The sequence below is a fragment of the Xenopus laevis genome, chromosome 5L (assembly GCF_017654675.1).
Source record: "Xenopus laevis strain J_2021 chromosome 5L, Xenopus_laevis_v10.1, whole genome shotgun sequence".
Classification (NCBI taxonomy): domain Eukaryota; kingdom Metazoa; phylum Chordata; class Amphibia; order Anura; family Pipidae; genus Xenopus; species Xenopus laevis.
In genome coordinates this window covers 123,602,815-123,626,401 of record NC_054379.1, presented here as the reverse complement: position 1 = coordinate 123,626,401, position 23,587 = coordinate 123,602,815, and the positions used below count along the sequence as shown (strand labels likewise).

At 37.0% G+C, this 23,587-nt stretch overlaps 1 protein-coding gene across 1 annotated transcript in view; it reads right to left on the bottom strand.

Annotated features, from left to right (window-relative positions):
• The window catches only part of LOC108716215 (ventricular zone-expressed PH domain-containing protein homolog 1), a 213,532-nt gene that overhangs the window by 49,785 nt on the left and 140,160 nt on the right, over positions 1-23,587 (bottom strand). The window contains exons 10-11 of the mRNA XM_041563355.1: positions 21,369-21,508; positions 15,918-16,052 (exon numbers count right to left, since the gene is read on the bottom strand). Of these exons, the coding sequence (XP_041419289.1) occupies positions 15,918-16,052; positions 21,369-21,508 (275 nt within the window). The remainder of the gene's footprint in view (positions 1-15,917; positions 16,053-21,368; positions 21,509-23,587) is intronic.

Here is a 23,587-nt window from a genome sequence, read left to right as displayed (position 1 = left end):
GCCAAATTCTCCACTTCTCCTAGAGCAGCCACTTAGTTGAACCCCCCACTACTACTAATGTTTCCCACATTAAACCCTTCTGTCTTGCTGCTCCTTATATTTCGAATGCCATTCCTGAATTTCTCAGGGGAGAATCATCCCTTAATGTCTTCAGAACTTAACTCAAAGACTACCGCTTGGAGCACTTGCATAACACCTGAACTGGGAACTGGCATTAATACATGTCACCGACTGTCACCTACAGCACTTAATATCCCTCCATTTGTGTCTATAAGTTACCCTCCCATTTAGACTGTAAGCTACAGGGCAGGGACCTCCATCTATTGTCTATTTGTATTGTAACTATAATTATAAGTATTGTATTTGTGTACTTCTTTTAATTTATTATTGCAATGACCCCCTGTTTGTTCTACTAATTTATTGCTGTGCTGTACAGTGCTTTGCCCTCAAGAAGCACCATACAAATAAAAATATACATACATAAATATGCAACAAGAAGTCCACTCCATCCAGATTTTCAAGTGTGCCTCACAAACTGATTTAGTCACTGGTATTCCAATTTGCATTGTGCTCTTAGTAGTATATTTTATATTCTAGGGTGGGGTTTATATATGCAGTTCTCTAATGTTGCATTTTAACTACTGCCAGCAGTTTGTCAAGCTGGGTCTATAGACTGGATGTGGCCCTCTAAGACATTTTATAGCCACCCTTCCTGCTCAAGGCCTCCATAGATTTGTTTATGTGATGCATCATTGTGATAATTTTATAGCTTTGAGCCAAATACTACAAAACCACCCAAAATATAACACAAGGGTAATTTAAAAGCTGAACAGTTTGCACGCATTTGTCATTGAGAAAAACGTATGTAAATTCTCTTGGTTATGGCAAACGCGTGCAAACATCATACGTTTTTCTCAATGACAGTTTTGTCCAGGAAACTTACCCTGGATTCATTATTATCCATTATTATTATCCAAATTTTCTAATTTTCTAATTATGCAACATATTTTTTTAGGTTAATTTGGCTCAAAGCTATAAAATTATTATAAATATGTAAAAACAAGCAAAACATGCAGACACTTGTGTTTAACAAGCTATACAGTGTCTAGATGCAGTCCAAAACTTTTCATTTACACTCTAGCAGAGGGAATTTCTGAACTCACATGACTAGTTACAAGAGTGTAATCTATAGATGAATAATCAGTTATAGTTAGTGATGAGCACATTTTTGTTGCCTGTTATGGATTTGTGGCAAAATCCACTATTTTAAACAGCACAGTTGTCGGTCCACAGAAGGTATTGTAATTCATTTTGGCTGCTACAGATATGCTTAATATATTGGTTGGAGAGCTCCTTTACTAATGAAGTGGCAGAAGGCAAAATATACTCAAGCTTCCATGTTTTTCATACTTTGCACCCTGTCCTCCAAAACAAATCTTCCCCCTCGAATACATCTGTCTGTGTTCAGCAGTGCTGTATTCATGAGGTGTGTTATTCAGACAGGCAAGTTAGAGATTGCCGGTGGACACAGGATTGTACTTACAAACTGCCCTATGGCAGGACCGATTTTATCTTATTGAATTAATATGTGGTTGTAGAGAGAAAGAAGAGGTAACAGTCTTGGAATTTGAGCGTCAACTGTAAAAATTGGATTAAAATATTTACTAACCTGCACATAGAGCAGGTTCAACCAGAGAAGTTGGTATTCACAGCAGCACCATCGTAGACACAAGGCTGAATCATCTGCTCAGATAATTGCAAAATGACTCCTGTACTACTCCACATTCTCCAGAATGGCACAGCTCCATTTTATAAGGCCTGATAAAATAAGGGTTCTATATTGGCCACAAGCAGTGCACAGCCAATTTATGCCCATTTCTTTACAGTACAGATCTTAATGTTTCTTATTTAAATTAGAAATTTTAATTTTAGACAGTTTTCCTTTTTTTTGTAAAAGCTTTCTGAGTTCTAAACAATATTCAGAACATCATTAAAACATATCAAGTAAACCTTTGTCTACTAACATCTGTACTATGAGTAAAAGTATGACTCATATAAAAGTAAGCGCTACAATGAATAATAAACAAAGTTTGGAAAATGAAACCACCACCCCAAATGAAATAGAACACTTAGCTCTGTACCAAGAGGCTATACATATAAATAAATGACATCCATGCCATTAGTCTGTGTTGTCTTAGCATCAGGATGTTCACTTGATTGTCCATGGTCTTTAGCCTTAGCTCCCTGGCAACTCTCATTCACACAAGATGACCACACAAATAGTGACACACAAGTGCTGATTCTTGTGGAGCAAGAGACAGCCTATCAAATCAACACTACTTGAGAGATGTCAAAATGCTGACCCACCCATCAAGATCCCATGCTGACCCACCCATCACAGGAGTACTGTGTCTTTATTTTTAGTTCATTGAGACTAATTAAATTAGCCAATGTGACGCATTTCTCCTTGCTGTTTTTCCATAAATAAACAACTCCAGCTTTGGCAGTCTTTCCTCATTGATTAACTGTCCCATTCCTATTACTAGTTTAGTTGCACTTCTCCAAAACTGTACTGAATACAGAGTCAAAGTCAATTTTATAATTTAGAAATTCACTGACTGACACTGCCTAGAGTTACACAATCTGTTATCCACAAAAAAACCAAATCCTTTTATAGCAACAAATTTCCATATAACTAGTGTTTTTTTTACCCAAATGCATAACTGTGTGTTTATTAAAATGGAGTCTCATTTACCATTTTTGTTGCCATTTCTCAAATTTAATCAAGCTTTACTGCAATATTAAAGGCATAGTGCAATTTTCTAGTTAGTAATGCTAAGGGGCACATTTACTATGGGTCGAATATAGAGGGTTAATTAACCCTCAATATTCGACCATCGAAGTAAAATCCTTCGACTTCGAATATCGAAGTCGACGGACTTACCGCATTTAGTTCGATCGAAGGAAAAATCGTTCGTTCGAAACGAACAATTCAAAGGATTTTAATACATCAATCGAACGATTTTCCTTCGATCAGAAATTACTTAGAAAGCCTATGGGGAAGGTCCCCATAGGCTAACATTGCACCTCAGTAGGTTTTAGGTGGCGAAGTAGGGGGTCGAAGTTTTTTTTTAAAGAGACTTTAATGGTCGAATAATCGAATGATTTTTAGTTCGAATCGTTCGAATCGTTCGATTCAAAGTCGTAGTCGAAGGTCGAAGTAGCCAATTCGATGGTTGAAGTAGCCAAAAAAAACCTTTGAAATTCTAATCCTTCACTTGAGCTAAGTAAATGTGCCCCCAATTCTGTTCCATGATGGTCAGATTTTGTTAGATGGTCAAATTTTATATATTTAAATAGGGCTGTGGGTGAAAGACAAAGGGCTTGGTAGCCATAGTCCTAAATATGTAACCCAAACAGAAAGCCAAATTAATTGAAAGGAAATGTATGTCACCATTTACCTCATTTGCATAGCTGTAACTACTTTGTCACATTGTCACTATGTCACTTTGTCATAATTTTATTTCAGTGTTATTTTTTGATATTGTCCTACATTTCAAGGAAATGTAGAATTTTATTTTAAAGATATTATTTGAGTTTTTACTGTATTAAGGCACTACGAATCTCAACGAATAATATCTAAAAAGCATAGTCTTTTTCTGCTCATGGGAAAGGATTTTAACTGGTTTAAGAATTGTTTTGTACCCTTCTGAGTTCAAAGATTGTTACAAAAGAACTCATTCTTGGCTTGCAATTTGAGCAGAAATCTCATGTGGTTTAAAATGAAAAAAAAGAGATCATTATGGATGTGTGTGCAGTGAGGAAAAATCTTATTGGCTCTTCTGATTTATTTTTTCTAAAGAATGCTTAGATATTGTATTTCTTCATAAATCTTGCCATGTATTGAAGTCTCAGTAGGGAATATATGAAAATTCTATTTAAATCTGTTTATATTTTTGTATTGAACGTGAAAAAATTATTAAAGCAAGGCAACAAAACTACATTTTATAATAAAAAGCTTAAAAAATAAAAAAAAGGAAATTAAAATTAATGTGTTCATTACAGAAATGACGTGATTACAGAATTATTGATATAATCTTCCTGGTAAGGATAGTTTACAAATGGCAAGTTCTCTGCCAGCACGTTGTTTGATTAATAGTGTGCAAACTGGAGTCCATTTACATCTTAGGGGGTACTTTTGAGAGTCTGCTATTGAAAGTGTGCAACAAAAGCACGGATGTAGAGTAAAAAAAAAACTAAACTTGGGCTAACAGTTAAGTTCCAACTAATTCATGATAAATATGACCTCATATTAGCTGCTCTGCACATTCAAGACTACTTGATGGAAAGGAGCTGTAATTTGTAAACAGTAAATCGAAACCACCATAAACATTACTTCAAGTGGTGCCTTTTGGCGAAGTCATGTAATCAAGAGAGGAACTGTAGCACATGAAGCTTCTTCGCCTGTGCTGCCTGTCACCATCACAATAAATGAAGGCTGAAGGTTTATTAAGCTGAGCATGTTTCCGCATAACATTTCTAAAGACTGAAGCTTGGTAATGATCTTCACAAAGATGTAGAAGTGCAAGTTCCCAAATATATCTTTTCTGCAAAAACTATATCTTAATGGAAAAGTGTTCCAAATTTTGCCTTTTGGAAAACACATGAACATCAAGTGCAGCAATTACTGATAACTTTTCAGGACTCCATTCCTATGCAAGGAACATTAATCTGTTTTTTGTGCTATGCACTATGTTACAGGTAATTTAAACATTCTACCAATTTTAGAGTGTTCCCACTTGATAATGGTTTGTTAAAAATATGTTGGATAAACATGGCAGGCGTGGAGAATAATTAAAAGTAAAGTCATGTAAATGTAGACACCAAAATCATGGCAAAAATACTTGCAAACAGGCTCAAACAAGTCATAACTGAAATTATAAATGTGGACCAATCTGGCTTTATGCCAGAGAGGTCAACAGACATAAATATAAGGAGGTTATATACCAATATCCTAGCAATACATAGGGAGGTAGGTTCTAGAGTGGTGGTCTCTTTGGATGCAGCCAAGGCCTTTGACTCGGTCGAATGGTTGTACTTGTGGGAGGTCATGAAAAGGTTTGAACTGGGCAGCCATTTCATCAAATGGGTGGGACTCCTGTACCAAAACCCCAAAGCTCGAATAAGTGTCAACAATATACTGTCAAACACATTTCTGCTAAGTATATTGAACAGATCCAATCCTCGTTCATATTGGGGAAGAAATCCCAGAGATTCGCCAAATCTAAACTGAATGCCCCAATTAACGAAGGTGGATTGGGCTTTCCAGACCTACAATACTATTTTCTAGGCTCTCAACTGTACTATGTAGGCTGGTGGTTAATGCCAGACCCCAACAACCCTAACTTTCAATTGCAGGCTACTCTGGCGGGTTCAGCAGAAACCCTAAAACACATACCATACAGGAAAATAGCAGATCTACAAGTGAGACACCCGATTTTCACAACCCCACATAAGGCCTGGTATTGCGGGTCAGTCGGCTCCAAAACCCACAGCTGATCTGCCTATATGGGGTAACTTACACCTTCCTCATTTCCCACAACTCCTAACATATATGAGGTGGCCAAGAACTGGGATCAGGACATTGGGGAATGCAGCCCCGGAGGGGCACCTACTTACTAGACAACAAATTTTACAGTCTAATGCCAGGGTCCGAATTAACCAACTAGTGTACCAGCAATTCAGGCACGCCTTCATAGCACAATTTGCATGAGTGAAACTGGTTGCACCCCCTTTTCTAGAGACCCTTAAATCGCTGACCCCCCAAAAAAAATGGTTACCAAACTATATGGGAACTTGCTCTCTACAACCCCTTCGCCATTTGCCAAAGCGTATGAGACATGGCACACAGACCTCCCCAGTTTAACAGCAGAAGAATGGGAGGAGATAGAAGGCAAAGCATACCAACACCTCATTGCTACTAGAGATAGGCTCATCCAGTTGAAGGTGCTACACCGACTCCACATTACACCATTATGTCTCAGCCAAATGGCCGAGGTAAACAAAGTGCACTGCCCAAAATGTCGGCAACAGATGGTTGGGTACATTCATATGATGTGGGACTGCCCCAAAATCAATAGATATTGGGAAAGAATAATGTCCCATATGCAGGATAAAACTACATTTCCCAAGATAATGTCTCCACAAGTATGTATACTAGGGGTGATAGATGAGATTGTCCCACTAAATGCAAAGAGGGACCTGTGGCGATCCTTACTGTTCTACGCCAGAAAAGCACTACTTATGAAATGGATGAACCAGAAACCACCTTCCCTTCGGTTCTGGCTGGACTTAATAAATAAAAATCTCATAGCACTCATACAACTAACATATCTAGTTGGATGGTTGCCCGAATAAATATGGGAAAATCTGGGACGAGTGGACTGAGGCCAATTCCCACTTAGTGCTAACGGCACACCAGGGTTACACTAGATAAACCTAACCCCACTTCTAATGTACCTGTGTGACAATGGTGGTAATTATTATTTTGGTAAAGCCCCACATTTAATTGCCTAAACCAATTTTTTAGTGTACTAAACTAGGTATTAACCTCAGTAATAGTTACAGGTTATGGCAATGATAATTCCACGTGAACAAACTGCACATACAAATACAGAGTTGTTTCCTAGCTCATGTTAATAGTAGCAAACAATAAATATTCTGACAACAAATGCAATTTCTTTCTCTTTTTCACATCTAGAATATACTATCAATAGATAGGGCTCTATGGCAAATCTTTTATAAATGCAAATGGTATTTTTTGATAAGAAGAAATATCAAACAATTCTGTCAACAGCAGAATTCTGATTGTGAGGCTAATTGTCTACCCATCAAACTAATTGCCTTTTTAGAACCACCTCCCTAATAATCTGGGGGTAGGTGAGCTGCTGCTTATGTGTGTAATTCAGCCAAGGATAGGAGGGGCCTAAATTAGTTGCTAAGGATAGTGTGTAAATTGTTGTAACAGTTAATGTCTCCTGAGCAATGACTAAGCTAGTATTTCCCAAATTATTGGAGGCAATTATAGGTTGATTTAGGGAATTCTCCACTTCCACTACTTAAGTGTTTATATTCATAACCTTACAATTTTAAAGGAAGACATTTCTTTTCACACATTTTACAAGTGATCATTCATAAATGGGCATTACAGAAACATGGATGAGTATAATTACTGTGCAATAAACCTAAAAGGTTATACTAGAGAGCAGGTGAAGTAGTGTGGCTTTATCCTATAAGAGGATACTGGAGACTGAAGAGACTAAATGGATTCCATAGATTTAATTAAAAGCACTACTAAAACGGCAAAAAAGGAGTGTATTACAAGTCACCAAGTAAATAATATTGTAAAGAAAGTTAACTATAAAAGAGAATAATATGGGAGAGTATATTAAAATATGAATGACATTAATATATATTGGGCCAGATTCAATTCAGGGTGAAAAAAGTTATCTCAAAGTTTATCATGTGAAAAGTCATGGAGGAGATTCAATTTGAGAAGAAAAATCTTTTCTCCAAATTCAGTTCCAGCTTTTCCCCATGGACTTAAATAGAGTTTTCACATGATAAACCATGAGATGTGTTTCTCTAAATTGAATTGCATCTCAAAATGAATCTGGTCCATGAGTTTTCATGTAATAAATCTTTTTTCACTGAATTGAATCTGACCCATAATGTGAAATCCCACAAACATTTTGAAAAGTATAAGCCGACTCGAGTATAAGCCAAGGTACCTAATTTTACCTACGAAAACTGGGAAAACTTATTGACTCTAGTATAAGCCTAGACACAACTACAGCCCTGTCTTCCAGCAGCGCACATTCCGCCAAAGCGACCCCCGCAGTGATCAACCGGACTTCTTTGCAAAGTTGATGGTGACAGAGAATTTCCAAACGGATTACTGTGTGCATTGTCCCACTGTCCCACTACCATGTGCAGAGGGTGCTGTGTGATATTGCCATCACAGTTAATCTTTCATATAACCAACAGAGGGCACTGTGTGATATTGCAGTCACTGTTATTCTTTCATATAACCAACAGAGGGCACTGTGTGATATTGCAGTCACTGTTATTCTTTCATATAACCAACAGAGGGCGCACTGTTATTCTTTCATATAACCAACAGATGGCGCTGTGTGATATTGCAGTAACTGTTATTCTTTCATATAACCAACAGAGGGTGCTGTGTGATATTGCAGTCACTGTTATTCTTTCATATAACCAACAGAGGGTGCACTGTTATTCTTTCATATAACCAACAGATGGCGCTGTGTGATATTGCAGTCACTGTTATTCTTTCATATAACCAACAGATGGCGTTGTGTGATATTGCAGTCACTGTTATTCTTTCATATAACCAACAGAGGGCGCACTGTTATTCTTTCATATAACCAACAGAGGGCGCTGTGTGATATTGCAGTCTCTCCGCAAGTGAACTGTTGGTATAGGAATGATTAAAAGTGACTGCTATCTCAGTTACTGCCCGCTGACCCGAGTATAAGCCGAGGTAGACTTTTTCAGCACAATTTGGATGCTGAAAAACTCGGCTTATACTCGAGTATATACGGTAAGTAAAAACAAATTAGAGAGGTTTAAATGAGAACTAAAAGCTTTCTAAAACCCTAGGCCCACTCCAGAGGCCTCCCTTCCTAAACCACACCACCAAGGATCGCTAATATTTTTCCCATATCTGCTGTGCTATATTACAGACAATAAACCTGGACAAATTCCCAGCAAAATCACAAAAGCCAAGAAAGAGGTTTTTAAGAAACAACAAATGCAACTTTAAGAAAAATCCTTTCATAACAAATATTCAAGCAGTAAAATACAATTAAAATGATTGAAAATTATTAAAAGTATTAGAATCAATACAAGAGAACATACCGATAGTTATAACGAGAGGAGGCAAATATGTCTTTAGATATTTACAAGCAATGTCAGATTTTATCATAATAATAAGGCCAACCCCCAAAAGGATGTTAATTGTGGTGTAGTGGGTAAAAAAATATAGCATTTGGCCACAAAAAGAGGAAATAGAAGCAATATTGGTACAAAGTCTGACGCACCATAAAATCTAAAATTTAGTCAGTTGAAGCTATAAACATGTTAACACATGTAAAGTTATGATGTCACATCATTAGCGAGGAAAGGACTTCAAGGGAGATGCTATTCAGGATTGTGATATACTGACTACAGAAAATAAATCTTATTGGCTTATAACAATAGGTAAATGGTAAATTTCATCAGGGCGAGGTTGTAGGTGTGATATACCTAACATTAGCAAAACACATCAGGCATGTGTCACATCTGGTTGCGGAGAACAGTAAAATGCGAGGCGGAATGTCAAGGAGAAAGGAGAATACGTCATAACCCTACAAAGTCACACATATGCATGTAAGGAGTCTGCTTAAGAAAACAAGATGGCGCTTATACGCTATACTTATTATACTTATTATTATACTTATTACATGTGCTGACAATGTGTTTTATGTAAGTGCTTTACTTTTTTTTAACTATTATTAATAAAAACAAATTACACAATGGGTGCTGACAAAGTGCAAAACTTTTTTTTACTATTAAAAACAAATTGCAGAATCAGACCAGAAGCCCTTTGTGATTCTGAAAACCTAATTCTAAGTTGCCACCTATACTGGGTGAAGGAGAGTTTACACATTTTTACACAAGTTGAAATAAAATTCACAGTCACATCTGTTAAAGGCACTGGAAAATAAACATGTATGGTCAAGGTACACTAAAAAGAGTTTTGGCTTTCACACATGGTTCATGAACCAATGGGATTCACATTATTGTGCACGATTGTGCTATATCTTGGGCCTTGGGCACTGATCTATATTGCATTTTGATTAGGTGTGATATGTGTTGCACAAGCGTTTGATAGTGTGCCACACAGACTGTTGAACTAGGGCTTTATGACTTAAGGAAACATTTTATACTTGATATGAATGGAATATATTCCAGTTGGGCTAGAGCTATAAACTGATTCCCACACTAAACATTGCCAAGTGAGCTTGATGAAATTAGAGCTTGACATTTGCTCACTAGAGAAAAACTCCTGTACGATGGTGGAGTAGGCAGAGAAATGGAAAATGAGGTACAGTATGACTTAATGTAAAGTCATGCATGTAGGCTATAATAACAGACATTGAAATGATAGTTTACAAAGTTTTCATTTAGATAAGTCAGTAATGAGAAATAAAAGTAGTAGAAAAAAACTGATGCCAGACGGCTGCTGCAAAAGAAGCCTGCCGCCAGGCAGTCAGAGAAGAAACCAAGTACTGTAATTATATATTGTTGGCCCAATACAAAAAAAGACAATGTATAGGGTCCCTTTCAGGATAGCATTGCTGATTCTACATTATGCTTGATGAATTTGTGCTTATGTTAACATGGCAATGCATGGCATAAATTAAAGAGCCAACCACCAGCAATAAAAGGTTAATTAACTGTTTTCTTTTCACAAGCAGCTCCCTGGTACCATGCTGGCAGATTTCTTATGTGATATTAATTTAACTCATAAACTAAGATCCAATGGGGCAGAGATTGACGTGATTCATTGAACATTCTCTTTGTAAATCACTGCACAGTATGTTTGTATGTTTTTGCTATAGAGCTATAGACAAATTATATTAAAATTAGCCCTCATCCATTACTCTTAATTTCCTGTTACATAAGGGGACAAGAATAAAATGAACAGTGCTCATTGTTTCCCTGTTAGTAATTACCAAGGAAATGCGCAGCGCCTAGGCATGTTTATATTTTGCTCTCCAAATCACTTTTACATTACATCCAATTCCTAATAACTCCAATATAAGAACACAATGACTAGGAATAATAGTTCTGCTTTGAAATAAAATGAGTAATATAGTTGGAGGAATTCTTAGATGAAAGAGAGGAAGTAATTATTAGATATAATTTTGCATTTTATTCAGAAAAATAAAGTTAAAATATAGTGAAGAACAAATAAATGGGGAACAATTATCTTGGTTTTTATCTAGGTTCCTGCATGGAAGGAACACTGACTGTCCCTACAGGCTCCTATGCAGATGATAAAATCACCACTTGAAATTATCAGCAACAGAACCCACAATCAAGTTATCAAGAGTCTTTGAATTGAACAAGTTTAATGACGAGCACTCTCACAAACACAGCAACGAATGAAGCCTCGGGCTCACAGGAAATAATATGTTTCTATTGCCAGGAAAAACACAGTTCTTCTCAGAACCTGCCATACCGCAACCATAATTCTAGGGCTTTTTTATTTCAACAAGCTGTGGAAGATTTAGGACCACGTTCAAACTGAGAGATTGTATCATGAATGCTATATTGTCATATCACTCAGCAATAATATTATCCAGTTAGAATGATCACAATTTCTGAAAAGTACAAAGAAATCTGCATCAGCAGAACTCTCTGTTATCACTGAAATGATAAAAGATGTTGTGTGATGTTAGTGATCATCTTTGAAATATTAAATGTGATGAAGCGGCGAAACAAGACCAAACTGAACCCCCCCCCCGGTGGAGGGACCCGGTGATCATTATCTCTTTTGAGAAAGCGCATCAATTGAAAGAAGAAAAGCGTGGGGAGAGGGGATGTTAATACTAAAGAGGAAGCACACCACCCTGTTCCCAGGGCCCAACAGCGACCGCGGGGTCTACTTCCTCTATAGTTACTCCACTGGTGTGATGTCATCAGGGGTGTCTTTAATAATGTCTGACTGATGTAATCAAATCCTTAATATATTTAAAGGACAAGGAAACTTAAACTAAAGAAGTAGGTAGAAATGTTGTACATTATGTTTTGGGCTTCTGTTCCAGCTCAATGCAACCACAGCCCTTTAGAGTAAAGATCTGTGTCTCCAAAGATGCCCCAGTAGCTCTGCATCTTATTTTCTGTTGATTCACTGCACATGATTAGGGATGTCGCGGACTGTTCGCCCGCGAACTAATTCGCGCGAACATCGACCGTTCGCGTCCGCCGAATGTTCGCGAACGTCGCGTGACGTTCGCCAATTTGGGTTCGCCTTAGCTGGCGCTTATTTTTGCCCTCTCACCCCAGAGCAGCAGATACATGGCAGCCAATCAGGAAGCTCTCCCTCCTGGACCACCCCCACACCCCCTGGACCACTCCCCTTCCATATATAAACTGAAGCCCTGCAGCGTTTTTTCATTCTGCCTGTGTGTGCTTGGAAGAGCTAGTGTAGGGAGAGAGCTGTTGAGTGATTTGAGGGACAGTTGATAGTAACTTTGCTGGCTAGTAATCTACTTGATACTGCTCTGTATTGTAGGGACAGAACTCTGCAGGGATTTGAGGGACAGTGAGTTTAGGTTAGTTAGTTTTGCTGACTAGTAATCTACCTTCTACTGCAGTGCTCTGTATGTAGCTGCTGTGGGCACTGCTTCTGATCTCATCTGCTGACTGCTGTAATAACCCAATAGTCCTTGTAAGGACTGCTTTTATTTTATTTTTTGTTTTTTTTACTTTGCTACTGTAAGAGCCCAGTGCTATTAGTCTAGCTGTGTTGGGGAGTGGGACTGGTGTGCTGCTCCTCCTAGTAGTTCACCACTACCAGCACCAACCAGAGTCAAAATTGTTACAAAGTATCTTATTTGCACCTGTTAGCTGTTCTGAGCTCTCTGCCAAAAGCCAATTAAGTTAGAAACTGGTTTTTTTCTGGCTGTTCAGTGCAGAGAAAAGAGGGACTTTCCAGTACAAAAGAGGGACAGGGGGTTGAGTGGTCAAAAAAGGGACAGTTGGGAGGTATGCAAGTGCCACCTAGCTGTGTGAGCTTTTTCACATTCTGTCTAAATAACAATAATAATTCCGTGTCCGTAAACATCACCTGAGTGATGTTTTTACAGCAGCAATAATATATTCCGTATCCACTACTGTATACGTTGCCCTTGCAGGCATTGTTTGCCCAGTCTTTAACCAAGTGCCACCTAGCTGTGTGAGCTTTTTCACATTCCGTGTCCAGAAACATCACCTGAGTGACGTAGTGTGATTTCTGCCCTTTACAGCACAAAACGCAGCGCTGTGTCAACAATGTATTTTTCAGATACATTTTTGCCCTTGATCCCCCTCTGGCATGCCACTGTCCAGGTCGTTGCACCCTTTAAACAACTTTAAAATCATTTTTCTGGCCAGAAATGTCTTTTCTAGCTTTTAAAATTCGCCTTCCCATTGAAGTCTATGGGGTTCGCGACGTTCGCATTTTTGACGCAAGTTCGCGAACATTTTTTCCGCCGTTTGCTACATCCCTACACATGATCTGTGCTGCTGTCACTTACTGAGCATAGGGACCAACTCATAATATACCGATACCTAATTTTCTGCTTGATAATTTGCGACTAATAAGCTTAGCTTCTCAACCGCTGCTCAGAGCCCACTGAGCATGCGAGTGTCACAGACACTTTTCAAGATGGTGACCCCCTGTGACAAGTTTGAAGTCCTGGATCATTGCTGCTATTGAGAAGCTAAAACTTTAGGCTGGTGCAGCACCTCCAGAAAAACATACCTTTCTCACTGCATTCTGTGTTTTTTTCATTTCTCTATCACAAGCAGCTTAACTTCAGAACCTTTTAGCTACTTCTTTGTCTAGAGTGAAGCTCCGCCCCTATTCATTGGCATGGACCCATTGGCATGGACCACTCGACTGACAGGTAGCCAGGCTGAACATTTACCACAATGGCCCCAACCATCATGCCAAAGTAATGCTTGAGTGGCTTAAGAACAAACGTGTGAATGTCCAACAATGGTCCGGTGCCCTGATCTCATTAAAAATCTGCAGTAGAATTCAAAAATTACATTTTTTAATGTGCAATGGTTAAATACATTAGGAATAATGTACACACTGCTGTAAAATATAAGGACTTTAGAAGTCAAGAGAAGTTCTATTACAATATGAAGGCACAAAGACCTCATATATCCTAGAATCTCCTGTAAAATATGCAGTATCCATTGTGGCACCTTAGCAGGGAAGATTCTGGAGGGAAGCAAATATGGAAAATAACAGGGGCCATGTTCACAGAAGCTGGAAAATCTGGAGGGGTGGGGTAAGGAGTGAGGTTACTGAGGTATTCAGGATGCCAGTGGACTAGTCTTTGTGAACAAAGCTCACATACCTGCCTGAAAATTAACTAGGGTGGTCACAGCCTCTTCCTTTGAAAAATATATTGACATATTGATATTATATATATTCCAGGGTTCCATATCTATATATATATATATATATATATATATATATATATATATATATACACACACTGTAAGAAACCTTGCTATTATTTGATCTTTACAAAGCATTTGTCCAGCAGCTTGTGCACCAATAAATGGCAGAATGGACACAAGCTTTTTTTTACCTATGAAGAGATAACGCAAGTATTTCATAGGAGCCTGTATGTCGAAGAGATGTCAAAATAACCCTCTGTCTGCAGGAAGGCCATATCACTAGTGAATTATACTGAATTGCTGACATGGACAACAAGAAGAAGAGATTAATAGAAGACGAAAAGAAGAAGAAGAGTTAATGAAAGATGAACCATTAGATTTTGACATCTAACTACATCTGACTGATCCAATTGCTTGTAAAAACATAGCCTGAGGGTTCAGTTTTGTTAAGGCTGAAGAACTACTTTGACGTTTTTTAAAGACATGAGGGAAAGATTTAAAGGCAATTGGCTGGAACTTATTGAACATGTGAAAACAATGCAAGCTTAGTTTAAAAAAGAGCCAACTGTTTTTGTTGCATCTAGAAATCTATATAAAATAAAGCCATACAAAACCATTAGCGTGCCATTAGCATCAACAGAAATAATGCTTTTAACATTTGTCATAATATTAACTTAATAACAATGCAAGGAAGGCTAAAAAATGAAAATCAGCTCCTATAATGCATGTGTGTAGGTTTCCTATATCTAGGGGCCCATTTACTAAGGGTCAAAGTGAATTCAAAGTGAATTTTCGAATTCAAAAACTTTGAATTTCGAGGTAATTTTTGGGTACTTCGACCATCGAATAGGCCAAAATTAAAAGACTGGCCAACCTCTGGTGCCAGTGGGCTATCAGAAAGGTTTCAAGTTTGCAATAAATATTTAAAAGTTGCTGGCAATACCCTCAATACTATAGAGATTCATATTTTACAAGTGGTCTTATTTTACCCAAGACCAGCTGCACTGGTTGAGAAGAATAGCTGTTGTTCTTTAGGTAATAGATGTCTTTCACCTGAAAGGTCAATACAATATTTTTGACATCATGGGGCAGATTTATGGACTAATCATAATAATGTTTAATAACTGTAAAATACATACTGAATTAGGTTAATTCAGGACAAATTGTTCTAAATCAATCTAATTACACATAGGAAAGAGTGATTGTTGTTCAGTTCCATCAACAACATTCAATTGTAATAATACCAATATTGATAAAATGCACAGACAAGGTAGAACAAAACAAAACATTACTACAAGTATAGCCTAATATACAGTACGGGTTGACATCTCAAATAAGTTATTCTGAAAGAGTGGATGCCTAAAGGATATGGCCAATGATAAATATCAGTTTAGATACAGCATACTATGGAACCAATCAGACCTGATAGGCCAACTTGATTGATCTGTTCAAAATTTAGCTAGTTCCTGGAAACTATCAAATGAAAGGAATCCTGATGGCTTTTTCTTGCAGGATTAGAACTTTGATAAATGAAAACAATGGAAATGGAAATAACAGTAATCTCACTTTATAAGTATTCCATTTTTAGTTAAAATATAATTTAGCTAACAACTACACTCTAGTTTCAACAATGAAAACAAGTACATAGATTCACTGGAATAGAATATTACCTTTTTGTGAGGAAACATGGATTGCATAAGAAAAGCTTCAAAGCTATGAGGGTCCTTGAGTTGTGTCTTTTCCCATAGAGTCTGTAGTACCTGCATGGTACCACTGTGCATGGCCAATGGCTCCTGTAACAATCTCTGCAAAGTAATAGTAATTGTGTGAAAATATATTTCAGCTTTTGTGATCCTTAGATTTTTTTCTTTCTCTCTTCTCTATTGTATACCCATTCCTGTTTTCCTTTAATTCCTCCCCATAAGGTGGTTGTTCAAGAATTTTTAACATACACAGGACTATAATATTTGTGTTACCATCAGTCCTATTTGATTAATTCCCATATGGCTAATGATATGTATGAGAAAAGATGCTGTAAAATGAAGCTAATATTCAGAAATTTCATTAAAACCAAGGTTTGTGACTGGTAGTTTGGAGGAGGAAGACATATTTACCCATTTTGGATTTATGGGAATGAATAATTTTAAAAAAACATTAAGCGTTCTGGGGTGAACTTACTTTTGTGGTTTACCCAATGTAAAATGTAGTAACTGTATGGATTTTGCAATAGCTAAAATCACAAACTCTGAGGTGAATTTTAAAATTGAAATAAAAACTGCTAATTTTAAGAAAGCACTATAGATTGGTAGTTTGAAGTAGAGAGACATGTTTGCCCATTTTGGATTCATCAGATTTAGCACCTGCAAAAAATGTATGCTTTGGATATTTGGTAGTGCCCTGTTGGGAGTTTTTAACCAATACAATTTAGAATACCCAATTAAAAGACAAATCTGGAAACCTATATGTTTTTCAGAAGTGAAAAAGCACAAGTAAATACAACGGAGGGCTATCTTTTTTCCCAGCAGAGAAAGGGTATATATATATATATATATATATATATATATATATATATACATTTGAATTCTCTGAAGAACCAGCACTCCCTTGAGAAAGGTCCCAACAGGGATCGAAACGTTGGAACGTAACAGAAATAAAAACTGATATTTTTATATATGGGAGTGCTGGTTCTTCAGAGAATTCAAATGCATATATTTTAACCGTGCACCCCAGCTGGAGAAGCTATACCAGAGTGCATTGGAGTGCGGATACTCATTGGAACGTGATATATATATATATATATATATATATATATATATATATATATATATATATATATATATATATATATATATATATATATATATATATATATATATATATAGAGATAAGGCATACGTCCATTTTTGTTTTCTGGATACCCAAACAATAGCATTAATGAGTCACCTAAACAAGGGCATCATAATTATGGTCCTTTAGTTCTTGTGTTCAGAGATGTGTGTGTGTGTTTGAAGGTGAATACAAAGCCAAGAAGAGTAAATGCAGTGATGGGATACTGAAAGAAGAAAGGCACTGATGAATTTATAGATGCAAAATGGGAATGGGGAAGGATTGAGGGGCGTACGTTTAAAAGAAATGAAAATGGGATGAGATAATCAGATAGTGTACGACACAGAATAATGCTATGAATAGAGTGCTGGGACAGAAAAGCATTCATAGGGCAGCACTTATTATATGGAGGCACATTTATCAAGGTTCGAATTTTGATTTCATGAATTCATGTGAGTTTTTTAAAACTCCCATAAATTTCCATAAAATCGAAATTCGACCAAACGAAATTTATTAATAAATTGGAATTTTTAAAACTCGAATGAATAGAATCGACCTGAAAACTCAAATTGAATTTGATTCGAATTAAAAAAAACTTTGATTCGAGTTTTTCTCTAAAGAAAAAGGCTGCAACACAACTCAAAATTGATCCCTGGACCTCTCCCATTGACTTAAACAGCAATTTGGCAGGTTTTAGGTGACAAATAGTTGGATTTGAGTTCTTAAAAGGCCAGAGTATGATAAATCTCGAAAATTTAATTAGAATGTTTTAAGAAACTAAGTGTGGAAGAATAGTCACATGTAGTACAGAGCATATGTACAAGCACATTGCTTCCTAAGCCTGGATTTCAGGGTTTTATTCCTTTAGACTTATGGAAAGGATTTTAAGTCAGACCAGCTAGTGTGGAGTAAGATGGAGTATAAAAAAGAACTAAATCTTAACAAAGATATAGGGTAGAAATGCTACGCATTATATTATGGGATTCTGTACCAGCCCAAGGCAACCAAAGCCCTTTAGCAGAGAAGATCGGTGCCCCAGTAACTCTCCATCTTCTTTTCTGCTGATGCACGTTATGTGCTAATGTCAGTTATTTGAGCTTAGGGACCGACTCACAATGTACTGTATATACTGTATATAGAATCTCCGACATTCACATTCTCATTATATTACATCTTATAAAACTTTAATTTATGCTTGATAATTTCCAACAAACCCTAAGCTTAGGTCTCAAGAGCTGCCCACAGCACACTGTCACTGCACAAATCCAAGATGGGGAGCTCATGTGACAACTTTGAAGGTCTGGATCATAACTGTTATAGACATACTGAACCTTTAGGCTGGTACAGTAAGTTCAGTATATTAAAAATAACATTTCTAGTCATATTTATGTTTATTTGACAAAGGAAAGCAGTAACAGGGACATAAGTAATGATTGAGATCCCTTTAACTTCAAGGAAATGCAATTTTCTTACCATCTCAGTAAAATGCAGCCTTGAACTATGGATTATTATTAAAGAAGTGACCCTTTGAATGTCAGATTGTTGAAAAACACTACATACAGTATTATATTATGATGAACTGAAGGAAATGTGATTGAACATTCTTCTTTCCATACTGGAATTCATCTGTTTATACGTTTCTGCTACTTACATCTGATACACTTATTAGGATAACATTCCATGATATAGCAACACATTAACAATGTAAGTTTATGCAGATGCCAAGGTCAAGAGAAATGTTCTGCCTATACAGTACTAAAATCCGGCTGTTTCACTAAAGTTTAAACATATACTTGATTTAAATTTATATGGAGAGTTTGGAGTCCAGAAACAGCAAAGTTATAATTATTTTTATTGTAGATGGTTTTGTCCTGTTTTTTATTTGTCTTTAGTCTCTGTATTTGGTGTTGATCAAGTGTTTATAATTTCTCACATCTACTGTTGGAAATCATATCGCAATATTTTACTTGATATAACAAATAAGAACTACAATATAACCTCTAGTTACAAACAGCTGTGGGCAAATGTTTAAATATACAACTGTATGAATGTGGAGTGGCAGGTGGCATTTGGGTGGCATTTGGGGAGGACTGATGATTTCAGTATCCTTGCAGGACAGAGTTTGGAATAAACATTTTCATGGATTGATATATGAACATAATATGTATATCTAGTTGTTATATATAGTTACGTATATTTTATATAAAACATTGGATTTAGTCTTTTAGTTCTATACATTTGCCTGTTGTAGGAATTTGCCTGCTATAACAGAAATAGTTAAGTGGAACAGCCTACCATATTGGCTATTGTTAGTTCTTCAAGAAGTCTATGGGACAGATTTACTAAAGGGCAAATTGTCGCCAGCAACTGCTTCGCACCACTTCGCCAGGCACAAATTCATTACCACTACACTAAATCACTAAAATGCAAAGTTGCTTAGGTCAATTTGCATACGGCGGGTAATTTAAAGTTATATGGACGTCTTTATTATAAATGTTGGTGTAAATGCTTGAAGTTACCACTTTTTCTTATACATGTCCAGGGAACCTTAATAAAGACATGAGAGTTAATATAATGCCCTTCACATGAGCCCACTGTAAAATGAATGAAAACCGGTTACCCAAAAAAAGTTCAAGTCGACCAAAAAAAGTTTGTCAGGACTTTTGCAAGCAATTCCGCTTCAAAAAAGGAAAAGTCCCAACATTTTTGGCACACAGGCTATGATGTAAGTGACAGAAGATTGTTCCGAGGTTCCGATGTCAACTCTGGAGAAAGAGGCAACGTTCAGTAAAATCTGCACTTCAGTGAATTTGCTGAGTAATGATTGGGAAAAAGTCACATGGCGATAGAGTGCAAATGAACGCTAGCGACAGTCCAGTTCGTTAGCAAATTGGCACATGCACCTGTTAGTAAATTGGTGATGTGGCAATGCTGGTGAAAAGTCGCTATATTTAGCCACTTCGCTCTTTAGTAAATCTGCCCCTATGTGTGCAGTTATACCTCCAACATATGCTGATACACAGCAATACCCATAGTAGGCAATCCCTAAGAATATAACTGACAAATGGATGTGTTTAAGTGGAATATGATCTATATTAAAACTGTATAAAGCAAGCCTAATTTGAACAGAGAAAGGGTGGGAGATAGAATACTCCCACAAGAGAAGGCCAGAAGGAAATTCAAGGACTCAGAACCCTTCAACATCAGGGTTGCTAGTGATATCCCCCCGTCCGTCTCTGATGCTAATCACGGAGGGTTGAGAAGTGGCATTGCTGCAGCCACCTCAGGGCGGCACCAGGGCCTGAACCATTCCTGAATAATAGTACAGCATTCCTTAATCCAAGTACTCTTGGTAAAGTATTGGAAGGAACCTGTTTTAAGAGACACTTGTTCTGTATTGAGAAAAAAATAATTGTTTTCAATAGCCTACGAGTCATATATTTAAGTTCATATATTTGAGCTTGGTGCCACTCAGTCTTTCCTGCCTTGTTCTGAATTAAACGCCATGAAACGCGTAAAGCGTATGATCCACTAATTTATATGCTGACATGCTGGAAAAAAACCTTTTAATATGGACCATTAAAGTTTATACATTTTTAAACAGTCCTCCTGATGTTCCCTGAATTGCTCTCTTTTGTCTTGTTCTGAATTAAGCATGGTTGCGAACCCTGGGAACCCCACCTCCAAACCAGGCAGGCGGTAGGTTCTCACTGCACCCTGCATCAATTGTTACAGTGCAGTTACACTAAGGGGGTTATTTATCAAAGTTCGAATTTATCTCAATATTTTCTGCTACAAACTCTGATCAAATCCACTTGGGTTTTTTATGCTTAATCTGAAAAAAAATTGTGAAAATCGGATGAAAAATCCCCAAAAAATTGTGAAAATCGGGTGGAAAATCTGAAAAAATATGAAAATCTGTTTTTTCCCTCAAAGCAAATTTTCGGGAAAATTTAATAATAAATAAACGTAAAAAACCAGAGCGGATTTGAACAGAGTTTGTAGCAGAAAATATTGAGATAAATTCGGACTTTGATAAATATAATAGGAACTAAGACAAGAATGAAGATTGAATATACAGTAGATAATGTTCTGTGGCGAAATGATTTCCAGATAACTCAAGAGTCAGGAGCATTATCCAGAGTCAGGCACAAGATAAATGTAGTGAGAAAGAGGCCATTAGAGTCTAGAACAAGAATCAAACAGTAAAAAATTAACCCAAAAAACTCAATATGGTACTTAATGCAGGGACAGTATAGTCTATTTAAATGTTAATTAAATGCCAAATGACAAACCTGATGGAAGAGAAAGAGGATATGGATCCATAGCTGTGGCTGTCGACTGACGAGGGTAAAACTGGACTTACTGTATAGGCAGTAATGACCCTTCATTGGACAGCTGAAGAACAACTTTGCTACACAACCTTTTACAGTATCTGCAAAATAAACACACGATGCAAAGAATTATTACTGAAGTATGCAAAATAAACCATGAGTGCAAGACTCCTGGTGAATGTCAGTACAGTATACAAAATATTTTAGGGCAAACAAATATAAAGAATAAATTGTGAACAAAAACTAAGCACAGTTATGAGCTACAAGACAAGAAGTTGAACTTTGTGAGCCAAATGTACTGTTAAAGCTGGCTACATCTGTACTCTGCCCATAGGAAAATGCATATCTTCGCTGTTTTATACTTATGACACAACATATTGGGCCAGATTCAATCAGTGAGAAAAATGTTTATTGCATGAAAAGTCATGGACAGGATGTAATTTGAGATGCAATTCAATTTTAGAAAAACTCTCACGGTTTATCACATGAAAACGCTATTGAAATCTACGGGAAATAACTGGATCTGAATCAATTCAGTATGAAAAAGCTATCTCAAGGTTTATCACATGAAAACTCATGAATGAAATTAAATTTGAGGAGGTAAAACTTTTCTCCAAATTCAGATCCAGTTATTTCCCATAGACTTCAACAGAGTTTTCATGTGATAAACTGTGAGATAAGTTTTTCTACATTGAAATCAATTCAGAAAAACTTCTCTCACTGTTTATCACGTGAAAACTCTTTTGAAGTCTATGGGAAAAAATCTGAAAGGGAATTTTGAGAAAAGTTTTTTCTCCTCAAATTGAATCTCGTTTATGAGTTTAAATGTGATAAACCATGAGATAACTTTTTCTCACTGAATTAAATCTGGCCCATTGTGTCAAAAAACAAGATTGTGCCAGTGCATTATACTCTTTTAAATGTGCTAAATGTGCTCTCTTTGAATGTGCTAAAAAAAGTAGTGTTTCTGGTTGACGTATTGAAAATTACTGCAAAAACCCTACTAACCCCACCCCTCTGTTTCACTTCCTGTTGCCTCCTTTCCCAGGCTGTGCAGGAGAGACGGTGGAACTCAGCACACTTCACTGTCGGATAGGAACCAATCAGCAGCTAGGTTGACCTGATAGGAAACTGAAGCCTGTATTTGCTTGTGTGACTGCAGGGCTGTAACCCTCCTACTGTGCTTTTGCCAGGGATTGTTAAGACATGCCTGCCCCTCATTTGAACTTGGACAGTGATTTTATCAGATCCATAGGGAGCTCCAATAAAGGTGCCATTTTTAAAGATAATATTTCTTTTTAGCTCCAAATATTATATTTATTATTGCCAACAATATTAGGGGGGATTCACATATCTCCTTTAAGCACAACACACGGTATACTACTTGTTGTGTCTTCTTCTCCCAAGTCCCTCTCGCTCCATGTCACTATTGCTTTAGCTAACAACTGGTAATGAATGAAGCAAGTTTTGCAGTGGAAAAATGCCCGTAAACTCCAATTTATTGAAAAAAAAGTTGGTCAGCTTGGAAAAAGTTGCAGTAAAAAAAATGCCCATTGACGTCAATGAGTTTTGTGAATTTTCATAATTTCACCAAATCTTCGGTGAAACAGAACAGATGCACCCATGACAGCCACAGCCTAATGGTAATCAGCAAATCACCAGATCTTCATTCTTCCTCATTACCTTCATTAGCTGTACATTCATGGACATACAATAAGGCAACAGGATAACCAGCTGAAAGCCTTGTAACCCAGGGAGCCGCATCCTTTTATCATCTCTATCATATGAACACTTTCATTGCTGTGTTGATGGCACCTTAATACCCCTCTGAATTGTGTCTGTATGTTACCCTCCGATTTAGACTGTAAGCCCTACGGGGTAGGGTCCTCTAGCCTTTTGTTTCCTTGACACTGAGCACTTAATCTGCATTGTAATTATGTTTTATATTTTTGTGAATTGTATTCTAATAATGCACTTATTGTTACTTTTTATTCCAATGACCCCTTGTTTGTTACGACTAATTTATTGTTTTGTTGTACAGTGCTTTGCCCTCAAGGAGCGCTTTACAAATAAAAATATACATACATACATACATACAATGTGCATAATATGCGCACACCAACAAAATCTTTTCTAAACCATAAAAGTCATTAGCTTATGGCATCTCTTTAAAGACAAAT